At 41.3% G+C, this 25,674-nt stretch overlaps 1 protein-coding gene across 6 annotated transcripts in view; it reads right to left on the bottom strand.

Annotated features, from left to right (window-relative positions):
* Positions 1-25,674, bottom strand: part of rims1b (regulating synaptic membrane exocytosis 1b) — a 105,069-nt gene that overhangs the window by 13,767 nt on the left and 65,628 nt on the right. For 2 of the 6 annotated variants that reach the window (XM_063010514.1, XM_063010515.1), the window contains 11 exons: positions 24,044-24,197; positions 22,665-22,721; positions 19,750-19,900; positions 19,466-19,579; positions 18,594-18,656; positions 12,590-12,679; positions 12,111-12,176; positions 11,178-11,284; positions 9,435-9,553; positions 8,200-8,351; positions 1,368-1,585 (listed from right to left, as the gene is read on the bottom strand). In XM_063010514.1, the coding sequence (XP_062866584.1) occupies positions 1,368-1,585; positions 8,200-8,351; positions 9,435-9,553; positions 11,178-11,284; positions 12,111-12,176; positions 12,590-12,679; positions 18,594-18,656; positions 19,466-19,579; positions 19,750-19,900; positions 22,665-22,721; positions 24,044-24,197 (1,291 nt within the window). Of the gene's footprint in view, positions 1-1,367; positions 1,586-2,879; positions 3,220-8,199; positions 8,352-9,434; positions 9,554-11,177; positions 11,285-11,739; positions 11,815-12,110; positions 12,177-12,589; positions 12,680-17,120; positions 17,241-18,593; positions 18,657-19,465; positions 19,580-19,749; positions 19,901-22,664; positions 22,722-24,043; positions 24,198-25,674 lie in introns of those variants that run through there. The other 4 variants (XM_063010519.1, XM_063010518.1, XM_063010517.1 and 1 more) reach the window with 4 other exon arrangements.

The raw sequence follows: 25,674 nt of genomic DNA, 5'->3' as shown, positions 1-25,674 counted from the left end.
TTTGGTCAACGTAAGTTGTTTTAAGAGTGCTTTATAAATAAAATTTACTTACTTACTTACTTACTTACTTCTGGGGTGACAGCCATGCAGACCAATTTGATGTAGTGTGCGGCGTATGGTCTGAGCACTGACAGGCTGACCCCCCACCTTTTCAATCTCTGCAGCAATGCTGACAGCACTCCTGCGCCTATCTTTCAAAGACAGCAGTTGGATGTGACGCTGAGCACGTGCACTCAGCTTCTTTGGATGACCAATGCGAGGTCTGTTCTGAGTGGATCCTGCTCTTTTAAAACACTGGATGATCTTGGCCACTGTGCTGCAGCTCAGTTTCAGGGTGTTGGCAATCTTCTTGTAGCCTTGGCCATCTTCATGTAGCGCAACAATTCGTCTTTTAAGATCCTCAGAGAGTTCTTTGCCATGAGGTGCCATGTTGGAACTTTCAGTGACCAGTATGAGAGAGTGTGAGAGCTGTACTACTAAATTGAACACACCTGCGCCCTATGCACACCTGAGACCTAGTAACACTAACAAATCACATGACATTTTGGAGGGAAAATGACAAGCAGTGCTCAATTTGGACATTTAGGGGTGTAGTCTCTTAGGGGTGTACTCACTTTTGTTGCCGGTGGTTTAGACATTAATGGCTGTATATTGAGTTATTTTGAGGGAAGAATAAATTTACACTGTTATATAAGCTGCACACAGACTACTTTTCATTGTGTCAAAGTGTCATTTTGTCAGTGTTGTCCCATGAAAAGATATACTTAAATATCTGCAGAAATGTGAGGGGTGTACTCACTTTTGTGATACACTGTATGTCTGATGGTGGTGTTGTGGCCTTCACGTCTTACTATGTCAAAGCTTATATCCATTTTAGGAACATTCATGAAACAGCATCAGACTAAACAACAATATTTATGCTCAGACTAGAATCACCTCTTCATTTTTTAAGCTGTAAGGTTGAACAGTGTATTGCTTGGGAAGTGAATTGGCATGTTCTGTGCATGCAATAATAACACTAATTGCTGCAATACTAAATACAAATTTTAAAAAAGTTTCTGTAGGTGGTTGGGTGGCACAGCGATCTATTATGCTAGCCCACCACCACTAAGATCTAGGTTTGAATATAAGCAGGTGCTCTAAAATGGATTGGTGCACCGACTGGGGTGTGTTCATGCTTTGTGCCCAGGTTTTCTGGAGGGAATCAGTACCTTTACAACCCTGACCAGGATAATGCAGTGGTTAAAATAAAAATTAAGTAAATAAGTTTGGATGTTGTTTTAACACACTTGAAGTAGCACTATTAAGAAAAGAATTCAGACCACAAACACGCACACTGTGTGCCCTAAATGAATAAATGAACTGACCTGTTTGGCTAAGTTGGGAGGTGCTGCGGCTACGCCTGCTGCCCACAATGGCCACAAAGCGAGCGTTAAGGCTTGAGCGGCGCTTTTTGCTGCTGCTGCCAACTGTGCTCAGTGCTGTGTCCGACTGGCTGCCGTCTGTGCGTTCCGGCGTATTAATGTCTCCGCTCACGCTGGTACTCTTCAACATGCTGCGACCTGCTGAGGCTCGAACCTGACGACTGGAAGCAAAGAGCGAGCCAAAGGCAAAGTTTTAACTCTCATATCCTGCTTGTTACCAAGCAGTGGATGTTTTTTGTGGTCTTAATTTGATAATATTATATAAATAAATAATATAAACATATTTACTAGGATATCACATTTAAAAAATTTACAGAACATTTGCATGACAAACTTTTTGGGATTTGAAATACTGTAGAAGTCTCTGCTTTTGAGGCTTTAACACTGTGCTCGTTAGATCATTGTTCTCATTAGAAACATGCTGACAAAGGTTACATCCAAAATATCATCCTATGTACTGGGAATGTACACTAATGTTTAAACCCCTTGACTTTTTGCACACTTTATTGTGTTGTAAAAAGAATGAATAGGGCAGAGGACGGCACAGTGGCTCGATGGGTAGCACTGTCACCTTACAGCAAGAAGATCCTGGGTTCGATCCCCAGGCGGGGCGATCCGGGTCCTTTCTGTGTGGAGTTTGCATGTTCTCCCCGTGTCTGCATGGGTTTCCTCCGGGAGCTCCGGTTTCCTCCCACAGTCCAAAAACATGCAGTCGGGTTAATTGGAGACACTGAATTGTCCTATGGGTGAATGGGTGTGTGTGTGTGTGTGTGTCTGCCCTGCGATGGACTGGCGCCCCGTCCAGATTGTTACTGTGCGCCTTACGCCCATTAAAAAGCTGGGATAGGCTCCAGCACCCCCTGCGACCCTAATTGGATAAGCGGTTAAGAAAATGAGTGAATAGGGTAGTTGTAGGTCAGTGATTAAGGTACTGGACTAGTAATCAAAAGGTTGCTGGTTCAAGCCCCACCACTGTCAGGTTGCCACTGTTGGGCCCTTGAGTAAGACCTTTAGCCCTCAATTGCTTAGATTGTATACTGTAACACTCCAAATTGTGGTCAGGTGAATCGAGTTTGCTTAAACTATTCTTGAGATATGTCCACCTATTGCAATTTTAACTACATTGACACAGTTTGAAAAGGGTCACATGTCTGGGTATATTTCCACTGCATTGTTATGACAAGAACCAAGCCAAGAAGTCCAAAGAACTGTCTGTGGATCTCCACAATCAAAAAATGGGCTAGGTATAAATCATGGCAAGAATATAGAACAATATCAACAGCTTTAATGTTGGCCATCTGGTCAAATTGGGCCTTGATCAAGGAGGTATGAATGGCAATTATATCCATTCAAAATAAAATCACAACACAATATAGTGTGCAAGAAGTCAAATAAAGTATACAAGTATGCAATTTTGAACGTATAGCCATAAATATGATAGTAATTGACCCCAGTCTGTTATTTATTTTAGTTTCCCTTGACACAGCAGTAAAACAGAGGCCTCTGATACCCCCTAGGTCTACGGAGGAGGTGGCGTGTGTCAGCAGGTTCCGAGGGAGTGAGGGTGCTGAATGATTGTCCGATTACACTTTCCTCTCTGACTTTAGTCCCTAACACTCTCATACATGGGACTGGAGTTGATGTAGGAAGGGGGAGGGAAAAGGTAGGCCTTTCTTCTCCAGTACAGAAAGAGGCAAACGAAGGAGGAACAGCAAGGGTGTTGGGTGGAAGGGATTCACGTGATGATGCTGTCTCCAGGCATCGCAGATGTGATCGCAGGCATGCAAGTAGGGCTCTAGAACACACACCACACACAAAATACACACAACACAAGACGCACATGCAGAGGATATTGAAAGTCGTTGAACCAAGCACATGCCAAGAACTCAAAAACATGATGTGTGTAAAAGGGGAAGATTTCTTTAGCTTGTGCACTTGAGGAGTTGAGAAATATACAGGAAACCAAGTAAATCCCACCTAATTATTATTGTTGAAAGAAGTGGGTTGTTAATGAATCAGAAAACAGAAAGAATGGAAATACAGCCTAAAGGTTAGATCGATTATGTATGGCTATTACAATATCATAAGGGGCGCATTTTAAATGACAAAACTTTTATTAGGACAGATGTCTTACGCTTGCTTACCTTAGGTTATTTTACTATATTGTTGTGGTTATTATTTACCATAATTTGCTGCGATTTTTTAATCTCTTAAAATAAAATTTTAACTCCCTTGCCCCCCCACATTTTTTTTTTACATAATGACTCTATCCGAAAGAAATTAGACTAGAACTAGACTCAATTTAATCCACAATACAACTGCAAAGAGCCGTGATTCGCATATTTTATTGTTATTAATTAGTCTCAGTAAAATAGACAGTTATCACTAAAGACTCGTTGAGCTGAACCTGTGTTTGCTTTCTTTTCGACCAGTTAAAGATATTAGCTAATAGCCGCTCAAGTGGCGCAGAGGTAAAATACGCTAGCACACCAGAGCTGGGACTTCTTTTGAGGGTGGGAGGTAGTCGAACATCCTAGCAATTGGGAGGTGCACATGTCAGTGCGCTCTCAGTGCTCGTCCCAAGCCCAGATATAATAGGAGGGTTGCGTCAGTAAGGGCATCCGACAAAAAACTGTGTTGTGACCCCTATACATGAGCAGCTAAAACAATTAATTATTAAATTGGTCAAGGGTTGAAAGCATTGAAAGAAAAGGAAAGCTTTATAATTTTTATATTAAAAGACCATGGAATATGAATTCATATGCAATATGAATGATTCCTTTTGGCTGCTTTTGTTAGGGGTTGCCACATCAAATGATTCATCTGCTTAATTGTTTGGCACAGTTTTAATGCCAAATGATTTTCCAAATGCAACCCACATATTATACACATACCGGCACTAAGGGTGCACTGATATGTCCCCCCCAATGGCTAGGATCATGTACCACTGTGTGCTTTCTTTATCTGTGTGCCTTCTTCATTTGTGAGCTGGGACTTCAAATACATCGTATCGAATCTCAGCTCTGCCATCCGGATGGGCTGGGCGGCTATATGAACAACGTTTGGCTGTTGTTCATCCAGGGAGGGAGCCGGATAGGGACCTTATAACTGATGCAATTACGACCTCTGCTGGCTGATTGATGGCATCTGCACAGAGTTGAGGAATAATGCCTTGATCAGGGTGTGGCTCTCCGTGCACAAGGCTGATCCGCATATGAACTCGCCTCGTGCGGGTGAAAAGATGCAGCCGGCTACTGCACACGAGTCGGGGGGGATCAGTTTGCTCTCCTCAATCGGGGTGAGGGTCAGCATCAGTAGAGAGGAAGCATTACGCAATTGGGTAAAAAATTTGACGTGCTAAAAATCGGGAGAAAAAGGGAGAAAATGCATTAAAAAAAAGATTAGCTAATATCTAATCTAATTAAGACTATTTTCTAAGTTTCATAGCAGGCAGATTTTTCCTTACAAACATAAGTTGATGACACTGCAGTGGTTTTTGTGGTGTGGGCATTGTTCACACTGTCAATCGCACTATCCTTGTTTTTTGTGATTATATCTCTATATACATAATCAGGTAGTGTTTGTATACATAAAAAATTGCCAGATGACATTGGCAAAATTTGTTAGTACTGCGTAGGTCCACTGAGGTGCCAGCTGAAGTCATGCACCTGCAAGAACCAATTCAAATACTGTGTAACCAACACATCAATCATCTGCACTTCTATGCCCTTTCTGACAGATATATTTGACAAGTGGGCTCATTAAAATATGTTGCTTTGTAGCACCGGCAAAACTGTCTTATAGTCTGTATTATACATTACTCAACCTGTGTAGTATTTGGAGCAAAACTCATTATAACTTATTTGGAACTGTGCTACTGGTTTTGTCAGGCAAGAAATACGACCATTATTACTATATTAATGACGTTGGTAGATCAGACCTTAGGTAAGACGACTCCCTAAATTGAGTTTCTGGCCGGGGGACACAATTTAGACCAAAACTATTTTTTAAAATGTCTTTTATTAAGCAGAGTGTTCAAAAGAGTACCGTGAGCTGGAGGCTCTCAAATTTCATAACGCTCTAGTTGGCTTCCACAGCAGCAAGGCTGTATGAAGGTTAGTCTGAACGACATAATGATTATTAAAAAAGCTTAGTGACACTTTTAGACATGCAGAAGTCTTGTTTGCGTTGTGTTTTTCTCTTTTTCTTTCCAGACTGATCAAGCCTGACAATTGCTTTTGCTTCAGACTCTACTCTACTTTTAAATGACTCAGTTTTATATGAACTTACATATTATCTACATTTCCAATATATGTTTTGTGTATATTATATTGACTCGTGACTTGATTCGGACTCTAGTCTAAAGACTCGTGACTTGACTCGGACTCATATTTAGTGACTTGTGAACATCTCTGCTTAGTACTGCAGTGTAATCATAAATATGTATAGTCTTAAATGAGTTGAACTACTTTAAGCTCTTTATTGAAACAGAAGTAAAGTAGGAGTGCAGTATCCTCTTTCATTCAAATCGAATCCTAGTGGATCCCAAGGTGTCATTGATTTCACTTCACTAGATCACATCAGTCACAGGGAGGAGGGAGCAAGTCTAGGATCAGTGTGTTCGTGCTGTTACCTGACGTCTCCCGCCACAGTGTGGCGCCGGCGTTTCAGTTCCTCAGAGAAGCGCCTCTTTCCCAGACTCCTCCTCTCCCCTTGCCCACTCACCCCCCATGAGATCCTCCTCTCTCTTTTCTCCTCCCCTTTACAGTTCTCCAACGACTTTGACCTTTAAACCCCACCGCGTGGAAAAGTGCAAGCGTGTAGATGTGCAGGTGTTTAAAAAAAACAAAGAAGAACAAAAGGACGAGACAGATAGGAGCATGCATCACAGAGAAAGACATGCAAAGCAAAGCCAAAAAAAAAAAGACAGTGGACAGTGGCTTTGGTTTGAGATGCCACATCACCTGCTTCGGGATAGTGTGATTAGAGTTGTCATTGTCTTAGTAATTTTTAGACAGAAAAGGAAAACAAGTGCACAAACTGATGGGTGACAAATGAAATGAAAGCCCAAGCCATCGTGAACTGCAAAAACGCTTCAATGTGCCTTACAACAGATTCTCTAAAGTGTTCAAAACTGTCATGAAAGGGAAAGAACATCATTCCTCTGAAATGGTGTTGAGATATAGTGATTTTATCATTTACATGCTCCTAAAACTGTTAGACATCCTTAATTGCCTGTCGATAGTCAAATTTGCAGGAGCTGTGTAATGGCTTCTGGCTGTGCCTGATCTCGGACTGCTAGGACCGGTGCTGCCCATCCCAACTATAGACAAAGGCACAGAGCTTGGGGGTTCTAAGTCATAGGAACTTGTGGCGATCAGGGATGTCGGGTTGCTGTCGTTCTGCCTCTCTCTTTTTTTTTTAAATTATCTATTTTTTCCCACTTTTTTCCCCCAACTTTTATCCCCATTATAATCGTGTCCAATTACCCTGATAGTGTCCTCTATACTGATTCGACCCTTTTTGCCGCTGACTGAGGACGCCACTCAACTGACTTGCGCCCCCTCCGGCACGCAGTCAGTACAGCCTGCATTTTTCACCTGCACGAGCCGAGTTCATACACCGAGAGACACTGCGCACGGAGGGTCACACCCCCCTCAATGTTATTCCTCAGCCCCGTGCAGGTGCCGTCAGTCAACCAGCAGGGGCCGCAGTCGTACCAGTTTTGAGGACCTATGCTCCGACTCTACCCCTAAGCCCCTGAACAACAGCCAAACGTTGTTCATACTGCCGCCCAACCCAGTCGGAAAGGTAGAGCTGAGTTTCGATACGATGCATCTAGAAACCCAACTCTGGTGAGCTAGCGTACTTTACCGCTGCGCCACCTGAGCGGCCGTTCTGCCTCTCTTGTCCGATCACTCAGGTTTGATGACGGTGGGGGAGGTGGGCGCTAATGTTCTGTGAAAGCCTTCATGACTTAGTTACCTGCTCGCTCTCCCTTTTAGTCATGCTGTAATAATTAGGGGTGCCGGAGTCTAATGCTGCTCTCTGCAGAACTGGTATTTTACTCTTAATGATTTTACATTTTAACTACGCTTTCTGTTGTTTTACCCCAAGGTGGTTCTGACGGAAACCTGTTTACCCACCCGAGGGTATCGAGACTGCTGTGAGAACAATGCTGCTCCTGCTAGATTTGACGGAAACCTGGTGTGTTTGCACCAAAAATGTCAAGAACTCACTCTGAGCTTTATCACAGACTGGACTGAATAATGAAGAACTGCAATTATAATTTTTTGTTATAACTTTTAGTTCAATTTAATTCTAAATTATTTTTATTTAAATTATCCTCCAGGCCACCCAAGGAGGGTGGGGGTCCCTGCTAGGTCTGGTTCCTCTCAGGGTTTCTTCCTGTAATTTTAAGGGAGTTTTTCCTTGCCACTGTCGCCCTCGGCTTGCTCAAAAGGGTTTTTGGTCTGTTGGTCCTGGAGTCTGTAAAGTCGCTTTGAGACAATGTCCATTGTAAAAAGCGCTATATAAATAAAATTGACTTGACTTTACTTCCACCAGGATAAAAATATTTCATCATGTTAGGCAATCAGTCTGAAAAACTGAATTGATTTGCAGTGTCAAGTGGACAAGTGGCTTCAAACCAAGCAGTCCTGTATATAAGCATCAGCAAATCATTTCTCACCCATCTGTATAAATAAATATTAATACACTGTATATGTCTCTCTAACAGGAAAGACCTTTTGTACGTGCGTGTTCATTTTCAAACCTGATCCGTCCGTGTGGTCTCTCTGATTGGACAGACATGTAGCTGGCACTGCTGAGGCGGGAGGCACTGCTAGCCCGGGAGATGGCCGACACATCGCTTATATCGCTGTCCGATGACCTCGCTGAGACGTTATCACAACTCCTCTTGTACATCTACACAATCGCAAACAGCTGAATTAGTTTTCAGTTTACTTTATGTTTTACTCACTGCTTTATCCTGGTCAGGGTCACGGTAATCCATCACAGGGCCTTTGTCACCCCCTCTTAGACATAGATAATCATGTCTGTATGTAGACACCCAATCCAAATAATAGCATTGCTGGGGATTCAAACCCTGGGTAGTGGTATTGGGCTTGCATAATTTACCACTGCACCACCCAAGCACCCACTAGCCACATTAGTTAATTTGAATTACTTGTGCCAATTTTGTTACATTCAAGCTGCCTGCTTTAAAAGTATAGTTTGTCCCAAATACATAAAAAAAAAAGAAAATTAATCTACATGCTGTTAGCCAAGTCAATTAGAGTGTCTGAAGTTTAGTTGGATCTGATGACTGGATTTGATGACTGGATCAGATTTGTAGTACTTTACAGATACAATAAACAAAATAATAATTTATTATTTATTACTCAAACTTCCATCTAATTCAGGAAAGAAGAAATTTAATTTTAAGAGATTAAAAAATCGCAACAAATTATGGTAAATAATAACCACAACAATATAATAAAATAACCTAAGGTAAGCATTGTTTTGTCATTTGAAATGCGTTCCTATAATATTGTAATAGCCATACATAATCGATCTAACCTTTAGGCTATATTTACATTCTTTCTGTTTTCTGATTCATTAATAACCCACTTCTTTCAGCCATGACAACAGACACATTTTCTCCCTCAAAGTAAGGGTCAATTTAGAGCGGACAAGTCTGAGACTTACAGTAAACGTTAAAATTGTACATACACTTGTACTGTATGTCATGGCAGTCCTGGGATTTAAATAAAGTGTGCAACAATTGTATTTTTCCTAATTCTCTCCCCCCCCCCACCACACACACACACACACACACACACACACACAACCAAAAAGAAAACATCCACAACTATTTCACTTCTTTAATGAGTTTTCTTAAACAGAATAACAAAATATGATAAATCAAAAAATGCTATTCATAAAGCGCAACTTAAATTTGATAAGTAGAACCAATTTTACACCAGTATCTTAATGTGGTTCCCATACCTCTCTTTTGTTTTTGAGCTTCATGTCTTGATCGTGGCCTGAGCTGGCGGAGGAACCCGGACGATAAGAAGAAACTCGGATCTGACTCAACTGGCGTGCTCGCTCTTCTACTGCCAAAGCTAAAATAAAATCAGAATAATCCCTAATATGACACCTTATAAAATATTAGTGCTTTATAAAATTCAGCGCAAAAATACATTAGGTATAGCTGTGGAATGTATGTATCCCTGCTGAATACAAAACTGTGCAGTCCTTTAGAACACAGTTAATAAGAAATCAATGTTTAAAACACTCATTTAGAAGGCATTTAGATACAGTTATTCCCTAATAACATCTATGCCACTTACCATGTAATTCGTGAGCAGATTTGATTTGATTTTGCCCCGTCGACCACAAATATTGCACGGCATATTATTGTTAAAAGTAACATTTGTGACTTTTGCTCATTTTTTCGAATTAGACAGTTATATATTAGATAACAAAAGTGTTGTGGAAAAATCTTCTTCCTTTTGGTTCTTCTTGAATTTGCCCTGCATTTACAATTTTAGATGCAGGATAAACTCATGTTTATTTTTTTTCACTGCCAGTTGCACATTCCCCAATCGAGGACTGCCGGATCACCGCACACTCCCCATACACGTGTCCAATCTGCGGTCCCACACACAGCCGTACCACGTCAGAGAGCCATGCTAAGCTACATGTGACCACCCCCACCCCCCAACAAACTCCCCAATTGGGACACCCCTGTCTATTAAATTAATGTGTTCAGCCAGAACAAGTGCTAACAGATATAATAATCATTTATTGCAACAGTTTATGCAACAACTTTGCAGGAAGACCCTTTCCCGTTCCAACAAAGCACAGTCTATGAAGACATGAAGATGCCCTTCATAATCATACATTATTTGACTGAATGGGCACAAATTCCCAAAGTTATACTTCAAAGTCTTGTAAGAAGCCTTCTCAGAAGTTATAGCTGAAAAGATCACATAGAGATTACAATATATACACCGATCAGGCATAACATTATGACCACCTTCCTAATATTGTGTCGGTCCCCCGTTTGTCTGCCCCACACGCAACAAACTGTGATGCACTGTGTATTCTGACACCTCTCTATCAGAACCAGCATTAACTTCTTCAGCAATTTGAGCTATAGTAGCTCGTCTGTTGGATCGGACCACACGGGCCAGCCTTCGCTCCCCACGTGCATCAATGAGCCTTGGTCACCCATGACCCTGTCACCGGTTTACCTCTGTTCCTTCCTTGGACCACTTTTGACAGATACTGACCACTGCAGACCGGGAACACCCCACAAGAGCTGCAGTTTTGGAGATGCTCTGACCCAGTCGTCTAGCCATCACAATTTGGCCCTTCTCAAACTCACTCAAATCTCATCTCAACCCATTTTTCCTGCTTCTAACACATCAACTTTGAGGATAAAATGTTCACTTGCTGCCTAATATATCCCACCCACTAACAGGTGCCCCATGATGAAGAGATAATCAGTGTTATTCACTTCACCTTTCAGTGCTCATAATGTTATGCCTGATCGGTGTACTTTTTTAATTGGATGTCCAGGTATCCAAATACATTTGGCCATATAGTGCATTTGTGTGTGAATATTCCTGTAAAGCCAGCCAAATATAAAAGGGGCACCTACATTTAATGCATGGTGGAGATTTACAGGCAGAATATATCTTCAGGCCATGCATGCTCTTCTGAGAGAAGAGAAGAACCTACCTTGCTCTATACTGCTGCTCTTAGCAGGAAGCTGGGGAAGCTGTCTCCCCCTGCGTACTGATAACGGAGCCTCTGTAGGGGAGGAACGTCCACCACGCACATGTGCTCTGGAGGAGAGAAAGCAAGCAAAGCTATTACCTTTATATTTTTTTTTACACAGACCTAATAGTACACTCAAAGTATTGTCAATCATTGTGTGATGCTTTGGGGGGATAATCATACAGAGAACACACTCCAGACAGGGCAGGAATCTATCACAGGGCTTCTCACATTTACTCACTTACTAACTTGCATCTACTTGGGTGTAAGGTGAGAGGAAAGCAGGGAAACATGCTTACTTCCACACAAGCTACAAAGTAAACAGAGGTAAGGACTAAACACAGGTTTTCAGGAGTTGTGAAGTACCCACACTTCCATTTGTGCCATCATGGTTCTAATAGAGCAATTATTTGAAGATGCACTGCCAGACCAATAACTAATATTTGAAAAGAACCAACAGTAAATATAGGGTAGATTAACTAGGTGAAGGATGAAGGGTGAGTTCGCATTAACCAGCATGCACCTGTCCTGGCCAAGAGGCCTGAGAGAGATGTCTCGTCTCCACCTGCTGCCCCGCAGGATGGAGGTGGGCTGAATCCTGCATGCAGGAATTGAACAAAAGGGACGAGGTGAAGAATAAAAACAAGAAATGGAAACTTGTATGAGTCAGCAAACAGGCAGGCACAACATTAAAAGAAAACAGGTATGTTTCATAGCAAGTGGGTGAACTTAAAACATAAGTGAGAGGAGTCTTTTCTGGGAAAACCAATGAAAAATCAGCCTTCCAACTGAATAGCTTAGAACTGCCTGGCCAATAGGATGCATCTTGCAATCATGTATAGCAATAGTTTAGTAAAACGAATTAACAAGGTGTCCTGATGGATAAAATCTCACCTGTCATTGTCAACGGATTTCTTGTTAGTGTTTGTGCAGGCAGGTCTATCCAAACTGCCTGTCAGCCTGCATGCAGATTATAAGCATAATGACCAACAAAAAATGAAATAGACAAAATAAAACATGAGGTATGAGAAAGTAGCTGAATGAATAAAACAAACTGAGCTATGAGACAGCACATGATGAGGACTGATCTTGTCTGTTTTGACAATAGTTTAAACATTAAACAGTCAATGTATACAGTTTTGAAAAAGTACATGGTGATGCCTATTTTTTTAGCATATGTGCATGTTTTGGTGAGGGATATATTAAATGTTGGGCTGACCTTAGTTACTCAAACTATACAATGTATTAAAATAATCATAAAACTAGTAACAACAAAAACTGCAGGGACTGATGTCACCTGATGTGATCCTATAAGACATCAGCTTAATACTTGTATACTTTATTCTTTTGTCTGTTTCTAAGCTTTTCTGTACCTTTCTCTGTCAGGAGAGTGAAAGCTGCTTTCTGGTCTCAAGCAGGTCGTACTGGCACTTCGGACTCTGTCAAATGATGGCTGAAGGTCACTGCGCGAGGGCAAGAATGGAGGGAGAGAAGAAAGAAAGAGAAAGAAGTAATCAGAAAGAAATATCACAAACTATGATGGGTGAGATCGGTGATCTGAGTGTACCATTTGATTCTTAAGTGTTGTGCAATCTTGTTAAGTATTTATTTATGTTTTAATTCTTTACATTGCTCGGTATTTTATGTTTGTATTGTACAGCACTTTGGTTGACTCTGTCATTTTAAATGTGCTTTATAAATAAATTTTACTTACTTACTTACCATGTTTTAACTTTGGTTTATATATATACGTATATATATATATACAGTGTATCACAAAAGTGAGTACACCCCTCACATTTCTGCAGATATTTAAGTATATCTTTTTATGGGACAACACTGACAAAATGACACTTTGACACAATGAAAAGTAGTCTGTGTGCAGCTTATATAACAGTGTAAATTTATTCTTCCCTCAAAATAACTCAATATACAGCCATTAATGTCTAAACCACCGGCAACAAAAGTGAGTACACCCCTAAGAGACTACACCCCTAAATGTCCAAATTGAGCACTGCTTGTCATTTTCCCTCCAAAATGTCATGTGATTTGTTAGTGTTACTAGGTCTCAGGTGTGCATAGGGAGCAGGTGTGTTCAATTTAGTAGTACAGCTCTGACACTCTCTCATACTGGTCACTGAAAGTTCATGGCACCTCATGGCAAAGAACTCTCTGAGGATCTTAAAAGACGAAATTGTTGCGCTACATGAAGATGGCCAAGGCTACAAGAAGATTGCCAACACCCTGAAACTGAGCTGCAGCACAGTGGCCAAGATCATCCAGCGTTTTAAAAGAGCAGGGTCCACTCAGAACAGACCTCGCGTTGGTCATCCAAAGAAGCTGAGTGCACGTGCTCAGCGTCACATCCAACTGCTGTCTTTGAAAGATAGGCGCAGGAGTGCTGTCAGCATTGCTGCAGAGATTGAAAAGGTGGGGGGTCAGCCTGTCAGTGCTCAGACCATACGCCGCACACTACATCAAATTGGTCTGCATGGCTGTCACCCCAGAAGGAAGCCTCTTCTGAAGTCTCTACACAAGAAAGCCCGCAAACAGTTTGCTGAAGACATGTCAACAAAGGACATGGATAACTGGATCCATGTCCTATGGTCTGATGAGACCAAGATTAATTTGTTTGGTTTAGATGGTCTCAAGCATGTGTGGCGGCAATCAGGTGAGGAGTACAAAGATAAGTGTGTCATGCCTACAGTCAAGCATGGTGGTGGGAATGCCATGGTCTGGGGCTGCATGAGTGCAGCAGGTGTTGGGGAGTTACATTTCATTGAGGGACACATGAACTCCAATATGTACTGTGAAATACTGAAGCAGAGCATGATCCCCTCCCTCCGGAAACTGGGTCGCAGGGCAGTATTCAAGCATGATAATGACCCCAAACACACCTCTAAGACGACCACTGCTTTATTGAAGAGGCTGAGGGTAAAGGCGATGGACTGGCCAAGCATGTCTCCAGACCTAAACCCAATAGAACATCTTTGGGGCATCCTCAAGCGGAAGGTGGAGGAGCGCAAAGTCTCGAATATCCGCCAGCTCCATAATGTCGTCATGGAGGAGTGGAAAAGCATTCCAGTGGCAACCTGTGAAGCTCTGGTAAACTCCATGCCCAGGAGAGTTAAGGCAGTTCTGGGAAATAATGATGGCCACACAAAATATTGACACTTCAGGAACTTTCACTAAGGGGTGTACTCACTTTTGTTGCCAGTGGTTTAGACATTAATGGCTGTATATTGAGTTATTTTGAGGGAAGAATAAATTTACACTGTTATATAAGCTGCACACAGACTACTTTTCATTGTGTCAAAGTGTCATTTTGTCAGCGTTGTCCCATGAAAAGATATACTTAAATATCTGCAGAAATGTGAGGGGTGTACTCACTTTTGTGATACACTGTACATAAAAATATATCAGTGGCGGCTTTGTCACAGCACTTCCAGTCAGCCAGCTAACTTTGTCATACCAGGAGAGCTGAAAAGACCTGTTACCTTTCCCTACTTTTTGCACCAAATCAATCTTAGGTGTTGATCTGCCCTGCTGTTTAATTCTAACTTTCTCCTCGTAAGAAAGACTATCAAATGGCTTTGCCAAAATCAGGTCAACAATATTAGCATTGTCTGCCATTGTGTGCACCTTGCTAGCTGGCTAGTTCACTCCGACCTAGCCAACAGTATGAATGATTGATTGAACGGACTAACGAAACGATATTAAACTCGAACAAGGAAATGCTGAAATTATGTTAAACTGAAACAAATACTATGAGTGTGTTTTATTTACACAATGAACAATGGAAATGGTCAAGTAATTTCACCAAGCAAATTCCAAGAAATGGGCTGCAGTTTGTCTTTCGAGATCTCAAAATAGCTGTCAATCAAAACGAGATTCAGCCTTTCGACTGATCCTCCAATCATCTTGCAGAAGCTCCACGTCCAGACCCGCCCACAGCTCCATTCACCCCCACAGACGTTCAGCGTCCGGAGGCGGGACAAAATCGTGGCATTTATCCAATGACCGGCGAGTTTCGAAGCAATGAAAAAAACAGTTCCATGCAGTCCCATTGAAGTGAATAGACGCTCAGCTTCTGCGGGCAAATAAACTGACTCTACGGGAATGTATGAGAAGTTCGAGTCAGTCGATTTGTGATAAGTAGCTGATTCTGAACGAACTCGTCTTCGAGGTGAACGTGTTCTAACGCATTTGTAGTCAATGAAATGTTAACACAACTGTACATATTTGACCATTTAATTCTTGACAGAAATCGCCACTGATATATATAACACAAGGTCATAAATTAAAAAAAAAGGTAAAATGTTTTTAGAAAAATCAGTACTTTTAAAAACAGACAAAATGTTCACAGTTAAATATATTGGATGCGAACACTAACCCTTCACGTTCACACATTTAAAATAAAAACATTTGTTGTAAATGTTTATTTACAATTACAATCATATAATTTGTGTAATTATATATCCATAGGAGCATACTTCATTCTCTTATCTCATGGGCATCTCACTGGTGTTGAGAGATGGAGTGATTCTACAGTTACAGTATAACTAAAAGGTAAAAACTACAACCAGACAAAAAAGCTTAACGGTCAAACAAGATTAAAAACACAGCAGATACCCTTCAATAAGTAAGCAGTGAGGGATGGCATTGACAAATCATATTAAAAGTAATGTGCCGCTCAGGGGGTGCAGCGGTAAACTAGCACACCAGAGCTGAGATTTCAAACACATCGTTTCGAATCTCAGCTCTGCCATCCAGCTGGGCGGCTACGTGAACAACGATTGGGCCAGGGTGGGAAAGTCGGACCGAGGATCCTCATAACTGATGCAGCTACGCCCTCTGCTGGCTGATTGATGGCACCTGCTCAGTTGAGGACTAGTGGACAGGGTGTGGCTCTCCATACACAAAGCTGATCCACATATGAACTTGCCTCGTGCAGGTGAAAAGATGAAGTCAGTACTGCACACATGTCGGAGGGGGCGTATGTCAGTTGCGGCGCTTCTCAGTCAGCAGTGGACGGTAGTATCAGTACAGAGGGAGCGTAATGCAATCAGGGTAATTGGATACGACAGATTAGGGAGAAAATTAGATGGGAAAATTGCAAAAAAACAAAAGTAATGAATAGCTCGGCATCTAGGTCTATAACTAACTTTTTTTTCTCCCTTTTCTCCCCCTTTAGCGCATCCAATTGTTCAATTTGCATCGTGCTTCCTCTCTGTCTATGCCGAACCCTGCCCTGACCGAGGAGATCGAAGCTAACCCATATCCCCTCCGAAACATGGGCAGCAGCCGGATGCATTTTTGCCACCCACACATTGATGAGTGTTGCGCCACCTAGCGTTGCATGCGGAGAGACACACCCTAAGGGCACTCTTCCTCATCTCTGTGCAGGCGCCTCTAATCAGCTGGCAGAGGTCGTAATCGCATTCTGACAGAGAGAGACCCACATCCGGTTCTTTGTCCCACCCCCCAACTGAGCAACCGGCCAATCATTGCTCATACAGCCACTCAGCCTCGAACCGGTAAGGCAGAGCTGGATTCGATACGATGTACTCAGAATCCTACTCTGGTTGTGGCGTGTCTTTTTACCGCTGTGCCACCTGAGCGGCATATAACTAACTTTTAATTAAATATGATAAAAAAAAATAACTGTCACTGTCATCAGGTTTGCAAAGAGTTTTGTATTATTTTTGTTGAGTTTTGTATTATATTTGATTTTTTAATTAAACCAATAACCTATAATATAACAATTCTGCACTATCGAATATGAATATCTTACTTTTAAACATTAATCTGCTTTCTCGCTGAAATGTCACCTTACAAGAAATCGCCCAATTACAACTTTGTTTGCTAGCCTAAATATCTAAATATGAGCCTACAGATGCTTACCTACTGCTGACCTCATCTGTAAACCTTAGCACACGGCAAGGGTTGGTGCTACGAGGGCAGACCGTGCCCCCTTTGAGTTGCCGCACTGATTTACTCTTTAGGCATGCAGGAAGAGTTGAGCTTAGCATAGAAAGAAAGAAACAACAAAAAAGCATGCAACAAATCTGAAACATAAAAGATCTATTTCATTTATAAAGATGAGGGAAGAGTACAGCTCATAAACAAGATGACATGTAGAGCAGGGGTGCCCACACTTTCGTAGCTTGATATCTACTATTTCAGTCGACAGGTCATCGCGATCTACTTTTTTAAGGTTGGCCTCATGATTTTTCAAAAAAGCTTTGAAGAAATGTGCTGACTGGTATCAGCCAGGTTTATGTAGTCTGGACAGTAGCTGCTGATGCCAATTCTCAAGCTTCCATGCGTTCATCAGTAAGAGTGGACAGATATTTAGACTTAATTATTTTTTATGTGGGAAAAGGCTGTTTCACACAAGTAGGTTGAGCCAAAAATGCTGTCAAATATGTGGCACATGTTCTTTCTTATGTTCAAAAATTATCCAGCAGAGGTCCTTGACTTCATATAAATGTCAGATCGTAGGGTTAAACTTTCAGTATGTAACATGAGGATCTAAATATTCTGTCAGCTTCTTCTACGTACAAACAAAACAGACGTCTTTGCCGTGTTCTTGCCCGAATCGAACCATTTTTGGTTTCTTTGTGCTTGGTTGCGCACTCATCTTCACAAACAGTGTAGGTTACAAAAGAAAAAATGCAAAAATGGCACAAACTGGCTACTGATGAATGAAAACTTTCAAGATTATCGGTGCTTTAAGCAGGCTGAGGCGTAGCTATGGTAACAAACCGCAAGTTAAAGAAACAGTGGCCACATTTCATGTCAATCACTTTGACCTGTTTGAATGAGACGCGATCTACCAGCGTGCACTGTGCGATCGACTGGTACATCGCGATCGGCGTATTGGGCACCCCCTGGTGTAGATTCCCATTCACTTTGTAAAAAAGGAAAATTGATGGTTGACACTCTGAATAAAGTCCCATACTAGAAACTGATCCAATTTCTGCAAATATCCATACAAACAAAAGCACACGACAGCAAAGCTGAAATGATTAAACAGCTAATTTGTCTATTTTAAGTGTAGCTAAAAATATCACAAGAAGGGAAATAGGAATAATATTCATCAAGGTACAGTTTAAAGTCGGATCTTACCTGTATATGTCTTTATGAATGCCATTCACTAATAAGGGCATCTTTGGGGGCAAAGTGTTACACTGCCTAGCTAAGTTCCTACTCACGTTAGTACACAAAAGGTCATGCAGTAAAAAGAGTAAAAATAAATGTGTTAAAACGATAAAAGCATGCAAGCTGTACATGCATAGAAAACACACTTTATGTAGCTTTTATCTAATCAGATTGAAGAAAACCAACTGGCAACTTAGAGTTTATTTTTTTTACCTGTTAGTGTGCAGGCACTCGGCACTTCCGCCCCGAATGGATCTGTGCGTTTCCAGGTACTCGCTGAAGTTGACACAGACGTGTTATGACACGAACCAAAATAATAAACCCCACATGTAAGTCAGTAAACAGAGAGACGATCATTAGAAACACACAGAGAGGTTCCAATTATACTGAAACTACACAAATTAAAGGCGGTTAGTCATATTAGTCAGATTAGTAGTTAGTAGTGTGTTAAGCTCAGCATCGCTAATCTGATCACTATTATAGCAATCTATCGCAGGGCTTTGTGTGCATCATTTAACAGCGGGAGAGGTGGCACAAGGATTTACTAAAGGATGATACACCTCGCAATGTACAGATATTAAAGTCCTGGTACCAGATACAACAGGACTGTATCAGTAGTCTTGTGGAGTCTTGACAGCAGAGTTTTGACAGCATGTTAGGCAAGTAGTCCAAATGATTTGGTTCATTGTTGTATATCTATCAGTTAGTCTAATATAGCAAAATATTACTGTAAACCTGGAGTTGGGCAGAGGTTTATTCATTTATGACTTCAGGCTCAACTTGAGAGTTATTTTTGGACCTTTTTAATTTGGACTTTTATATGATCTTATAATTGTTTATATATAATTGTTAATATAATTGTTTTCATTGTAGTAAGCTCTGATGTGGAAAGGAGTCAGTAAGAATAAACAACACTCTCAGAATACATTACTAAGGGTAGCCCGAGCCCTCTTATCCCCGTGAACCCAATATATTTAACTTGACTTAAAGCAATTAAAGCAGCCTAGATACTTTGGATCTAAGAGTAAAATTAGATTTATTTGACTTGATTCCAGTCACTTGATACAGTATAAGGTGGGGTGTACCTGTCCTCGGAGTAGTCGTAATCTGAGTCTAGAGATCTGTGTTCCTGCTGAGTATTATGGTAGTGGATGGGTGACTGGGAGTTATGTCGATTCTGGTGAATTTCATCCAGACTCCTGTGAACAGGCCATAAAAAGCCAAAAAGAAGAAAAAAAAGACATTTTAAAATATCATATCAAGTTGGCTTTACTAAAAGGAGAGTGTGAAACATCTAAGTCGTGGTGCCTCCATATGTGGGTGCATATGGTGGTGTATGATACTGTGAATGTGTGTGTTAAGGACTTGCCTCTGCATGGGGACGTGTGTGTGACGTGAGCGTGATCTGCACTGGTCCTCTCGGTGTGGGGAGACGGAGCGAGAACGATGCTGAATGGTTGCTTGCCTCTCAGGTACCGTCAGAGTGCTGCACCTCTCTATCTCCCTGGAGTTCCTGTCTGCTGCTGACATATCACACAAACAGTAAGACACTGCCTACAGGCAGAACTGTGATTCACGATATGATATCATTAAAGCTCTGCCAGAACGTTAGAAATCAGTGTGGTATTCACAACTTTGAAAATCTATTGTTGAAAAACAAAGTTGTTTAAACTCATGCGAAGAAATTGTGCCGAACTACCAGCACAACTGCTCTACAGCATGCCAAACCAAAAGCCAAGAGGTCTACAAAGCACTGCGTGATAATACAGTATGGTACAGTATATACAGTAGTATACACACTGGTTACTATTTACGAAACAGGAGCACTGATTCAAATCAGCATGTATTGCTTGTGTAAAACTGGGAGGATGACTGAATGGCTCCAGCAATCTCTGTCTGGGTAAAATCCTAAACCACTCATTACTAGTGTACTATTATTTAGAAATGTTATCAAATGTCCGTCAGTCACATCATTCCCAGACCTCATCGTTATTTTATGCCTAAAATAATAAATATTCATGTGGGAAATTTCCCCATATCCATTCCACCTAATACAAACCATTTTTTTTTCCCCAGACAAAACATAAACGAATAGAACACATAGTGATAATATGTTCACTTTTTGTTTACACAAGCTGAATCAGGTTTATATTTTGCTTTCTACAAAATGAAGAATTAACGTCACTCAGGTGGCGCAGCAGTAAAATACGCTAGAATACCAGAGCTGGGATTTCGAATACATCATATAGAATCTCAGCTCTGCCATCCGGCCACATGAACAACGATTGGTGGCATGAGCTGGACCAGGGTTCCTCATAACTGGTGCAATTACGACCTCTGCTGGCTGAATGATGGTGCCTGAGCAGGGTTGGGAATAATGCTGATCAGGGTGTGGCTCTACGTGCACAAGGCTGATCCACATATGAACATGCCTCGTGCAAGTGAAAAGAGGCAGTCGGTACTGCGCATGTGTCGGAGGGGGCATGTGTCAGTTGCAAAGCTCCTCAGTCAGCAGTGGGGGGTTGAAGAAAAATGAAGAATTTACAGCACAAAGGCCTATTTTACACATCTTTGTATTAGTAAAAAATGGTTTATTACTTTAACATAATTAAAAACTTTTATTATGTAAGTGGCCATATATGTTTCTCCTCTCAGTCCTAGTGGTTTCCAAGTAATGCACACATTTTTCAAGCATTTTCAAGCTAAAGTCATGAACTATACTTTCAGGGTACACTCCTTCACAGTAAAAACCCTATTAATATAACTAAAGACCTCTACTTACTTCTCTCTCCAGTTTCTATTGAAGATGTTTACGATTAACTAATTAATCAATAAACCCACAAATTAACCATGGCTCAATTAATACTGTTGGTTAAAAAGGTCATTTACATCCATTTCCAACAGTAAACACTTTTTTATTGAGAGTAGAGCTGCAGATCTCTGTCTCTCGCTCTGTCTCTCTCTCACACACACAACACAACAACAACACTGTGAGATTAATATATCCACACCAACTCTTGGAATAGAGGAAACACAGGGAACTGTCCGACCAGTATTCCGACAATTCCGGCAGTATGCGAGTGAAACCCCTACCACACCAAATTGTGCTTCCCCTGCACATAACCGTAAACTGCAAATCCAGCTCAGGACAATTCGCTCTCCCAAGGCGGTTCCCTCGTGAGGCCCAACAAGTCGAGACATCAGGCCAAGTTCTCATGAATCAACAGAATGCTGACAACCCTCATCAGCAGAAAACTGGACCGGACCGAGCAGTCCACCACCACGAGGTTAGAAAAATGCAAGTGTGCCAACAAAGAAGCTGACAAAGAAGACTATATAGGAAAGCCACCTGAAGCGACTTTATGCATATAAGGCACAGGTGACTGTTAATCAAGAGTCTGTGTGTTCCAGCTGCCGACCAGTCTAAGCTGCAGTCTAAACTTACTGTTCTATTTTACTGCTATGTTTAATCAGTAAACCTGTATTCAGCACATTAAGCATAAAGTCTTGCTGATGTAAAACGCCACAATGTGATTTATATATTAATATTTAGGTTTTCATTTATCCATTATCCATTGACTAATAAAAGTTGGTTATCTAACGAGACTCAAATGTGGTCCGGTTCGCCTGGGAAACACTATGTGCATGGCAGGACAGGGCAGCAATATGTTGCAGGTCTCTGCCATCCCGCCTCAGAAATAGCCAATATCTGGGTGGATGCCTTAACCACATATTAGCACTTAACCACATATTAAATTCTACTTTTGTGATTTTATTGCTAAGCCAAAATTATATAAAGCAAACTTTGCTACAGGCATGCAACAGAGTAAGATATGGTTAAAAGAAAAGTCGGATATTCTCATAAGGCCCATATTAGTGCATACGCTGAGTCTGTTATTAACAATAAGAACAACAGTTAGAGCAGCATTATAGCACTTTTAGACCTTATGAAGGAGTAATAAATAAAACTACTAAGTGCCATTCTTAGTTTTCATGCAGTTGTGATTCAGAGTTTTGTCTTTATTGTGCAGCTTTATTACTACAATAGCCCAGCAGAGGGGGAGAGAGACTGTCTAACTATTAATACAATTTCCCCGTCTCCATTCTAACAGCGGGTTATGATTCAGTACATCATATATTTTGGTTCATATTAACTTATCTAGAACTATAAAACACACACACGGCTGAAAAGGTTAAAGCTTGTCTTGGCTGTCTTTTGTCTCTCTCATCCTGTGATGGACAGCTATGTTGTGATCGTGGTCACCATGCACCCGCCCCACCCACCTGAAGAAACAACTGTAATAGCATCATCATAATCAGTCTCAATGATGCGGTGAGATCCTGAGATATACACACAATATACAAATACATTTAAAAGCCTACAAAAAAGAGCATTAATACAAAACAACTTGCAGAAGAATGTTCTCGGGGAAACAATATTTAATGCCACTCAATGTGTATATATATTTTTACTGGTTTAATAAGAAATACATCGAAAGGAATCTAAATAATTACATTTCAAGTTCATTCCAAATGTAAAGACAAGTAAGTCAATAATATCTCTTGAAGATAACTGGTAAAAGTTTTGCTGGCAATTTGTTTTTGCTATAAGGATGTTTTACAATTTGCTTAATCAAAAGCAAAAGCACTTTATTAGGCACAGCTATCAAGAACATACATTAATTAATTATTTTATAAGCTATACCTACAATATAGATAAACTTTGTGGTTATACAGTTATTGACTGTAGCCCATCTGTTGTTCTGTGAACTTTGCAACCCAAATTATCAATCAAAAGTGACCTCATAAAACCATAATGTTTAATGTGTGGGTGGGGAATAATTCTTAGTTTTAACACTATCACAGTAACATGTTCTGGTATAAGTGAATCAGGTGCAGCAGTGCTCTTGGGATTTTTAAATACAGTTTAGACTGATGGGCATCTTTATTAGGAACATGTACCCTGTTAGCACTGGTCGTAGGTGTACAGTACAGTCCTTTATCAGTAACAATTTCTGATCACAGGATGTTATTGGCTTTATATTTTAGGCTTGGAGCACTATTCTCATCCTTGTATTGACTTTGATGTGTTTAAAAATTCCATCAACAATGCTGCACCTAATACACTCATATAATATACCAGTACAACACGCACTGCCATGTCATAACCATGTTAGTGTCATTGCAGTGCTGAGAACAATTCTTTATTTTATTATTTTATTGTATTAGGATTTTAAATTATGTTTTACACACTTTAGTTACATTCATGACAGGACATGTAGTTTACAAGTTTAATGCCAAACACAGCCATGGACAGTTTTGTATCTCCAATTCACCTCACTTGCATGTCTTTGGATTATGAGACCTGCAAACTCCACCTAGGAATCGAACCCAGGACCTTCTTGCTGTGAGGCGACAGTGCAACCCACCGAGCCACCATGCTGCCCTGCTAAGAACAATCCACCACCCAAACATTATGACTGGTGGGTTCTATGAGGTGTCCCTTTTGATTGAAAAATGGGGTACAGGTTGTGGCAAAGTGTACAGAACAACATATAGGCTACATTTGTATTTGTATACCAACAAAGCTTATCTTTACGGTAGATGTAGCTAATACAATTTATCAATGTACGCACCAGAATGAACAGATTTTGAGCACTTACTCTGTAGTTTTTTGCTGGAGCTGTCTGAGTGGACGTGTTTACGCGGGAGGTATGGTGAGGGTTGGGGCAGAGGGAGAGAGGACACATCGTGGGTCTGCAGCTTATACCAGTGTGGTTGATCATCCAGCAGTGCAGTCTCAAGCTCAATCAGGATCTGCAACAACATTTAAAAGTCAAACATTATCTTAGTTTGGAAAAAGAACACGTTTTTAAAACAAGCTGGCTTGCACTATTATCATAAGTTAGGTGACATTCTAATTAACAAAGAACTTTGACAGGATGGGAGGTGCTGACGTGTGCCAACAAATGTTCAATATTGTCAAAGGGGTGGTGAGTATCTCATGACAGAAGTGCTAGGTGATATTACATTTACATTTACACTGAGGGTTAAGGGCCTTGCTCAAGGGCCCAACAGCAGCAACAAAGAGTATAAAAACACAAACTAATCGCCGCTCAGGTGGCGCAGCGATAAAGACACACGCTGGAACCAGAGCTGGGATCTCGAATACATCGTATCGAATCTCAGCTCTGCCTGCCGGCTAAGGCTGAGCGGCCACATGAACAACGATTGGCCTGTTGTTCAGATATGGGTGGGATTAAGCCGGATAGGGACTCTCTCTCATAACTAATGCAATTACGACCTCCGCTGGCTGATTGATGGCGCCTGCACAGATGACAAAAGAGTGCTCTCAGGGTGTGTCTCTCCGTACACAGTGTTGAGCTGCACTGCACTCGTCAAAGTGTAGGTGACAAGATGCATACGGCATGCTGCCCACGTGTCGGAGGGGGCGTGGGTTAGCTTTGTTCTCCTCAATCAGAACAGGGATCGGCATTGGTAGAGAGGAAGCATGACGCAATTGGGCAATTGGACGCGCTAAAAGGGAGGAAAAAGGGGAGAAAATGCATAAATAAAACAAAAATAATACAAAAAACACAAACGAATCAGGAGACGATGGCTTTTCTCATACCATTTCATCATAACCATTTCTCAAATATACATTTAGAAGCTTTAGTCTAAGAAAGTTTTGTTTACTCTGCATTTTTCCCCAATTTTTCTAGTCATATCTAATTACTCGATCACATTATGCTTCCCCCTTACTGATGCTGACCTTCACTCCTGACTGAGGAAAGCCGTGACTGACACACGCCCCCTCCGACACGTGTGCGGTAGCCGACTGCTTCTTTCCACCTGCACAAGGCGAGTTCAAATGTGGATCAGCTTTGTGTACGGAGAGTCACACCCTGATCCCATTATCTACCATCTCTGCAGGTGCCATCAATCACCCTTCGTGAACAACAAGACAATCATCGTTTGTGTAGGCACCCAGCCTGCCGGTAGCAGAGCTATGATTCGAACCTACGTGTTCGAGATGTCAGCTCTGGTGTGCTAGCGTGTTTTACCACTGCTTTATCCAGGTCAAGGTTGCAGTGGGACCAGCCTCTCCGAAAAAAAAATGGGAGCACGGCAAGAATGCATGCCAGATAGGATACCAACCACTCCCCCATGGCTTTGGCCATCCTCTTCTTAGACATAGCCAATCATGTCTGTATAAGCACCTGGTTGGCCAATATCACCTGCTGAAATTCAAACCAGAATCTTAGCGGTGATGGGCTAGCGCAATAGGCTGCTG

Source organism: Trichomycterus rosablanca, chromosome 15, assembly GCF_030014385.1.
Source record: "Trichomycterus rosablanca isolate fTriRos1 chromosome 15, fTriRos1.hap1, whole genome shotgun sequence".
Taxonomy (NCBI): domain Eukaryota; kingdom Metazoa; phylum Chordata; class Actinopteri; order Siluriformes; family Trichomycteridae; genus Trichomycterus; species Trichomycterus rosablanca.
The sequence above is the reverse complement of the archived record's forward strand: the minus strand, read 5'-3'. Positions and strand labels throughout refer to the sequence as shown.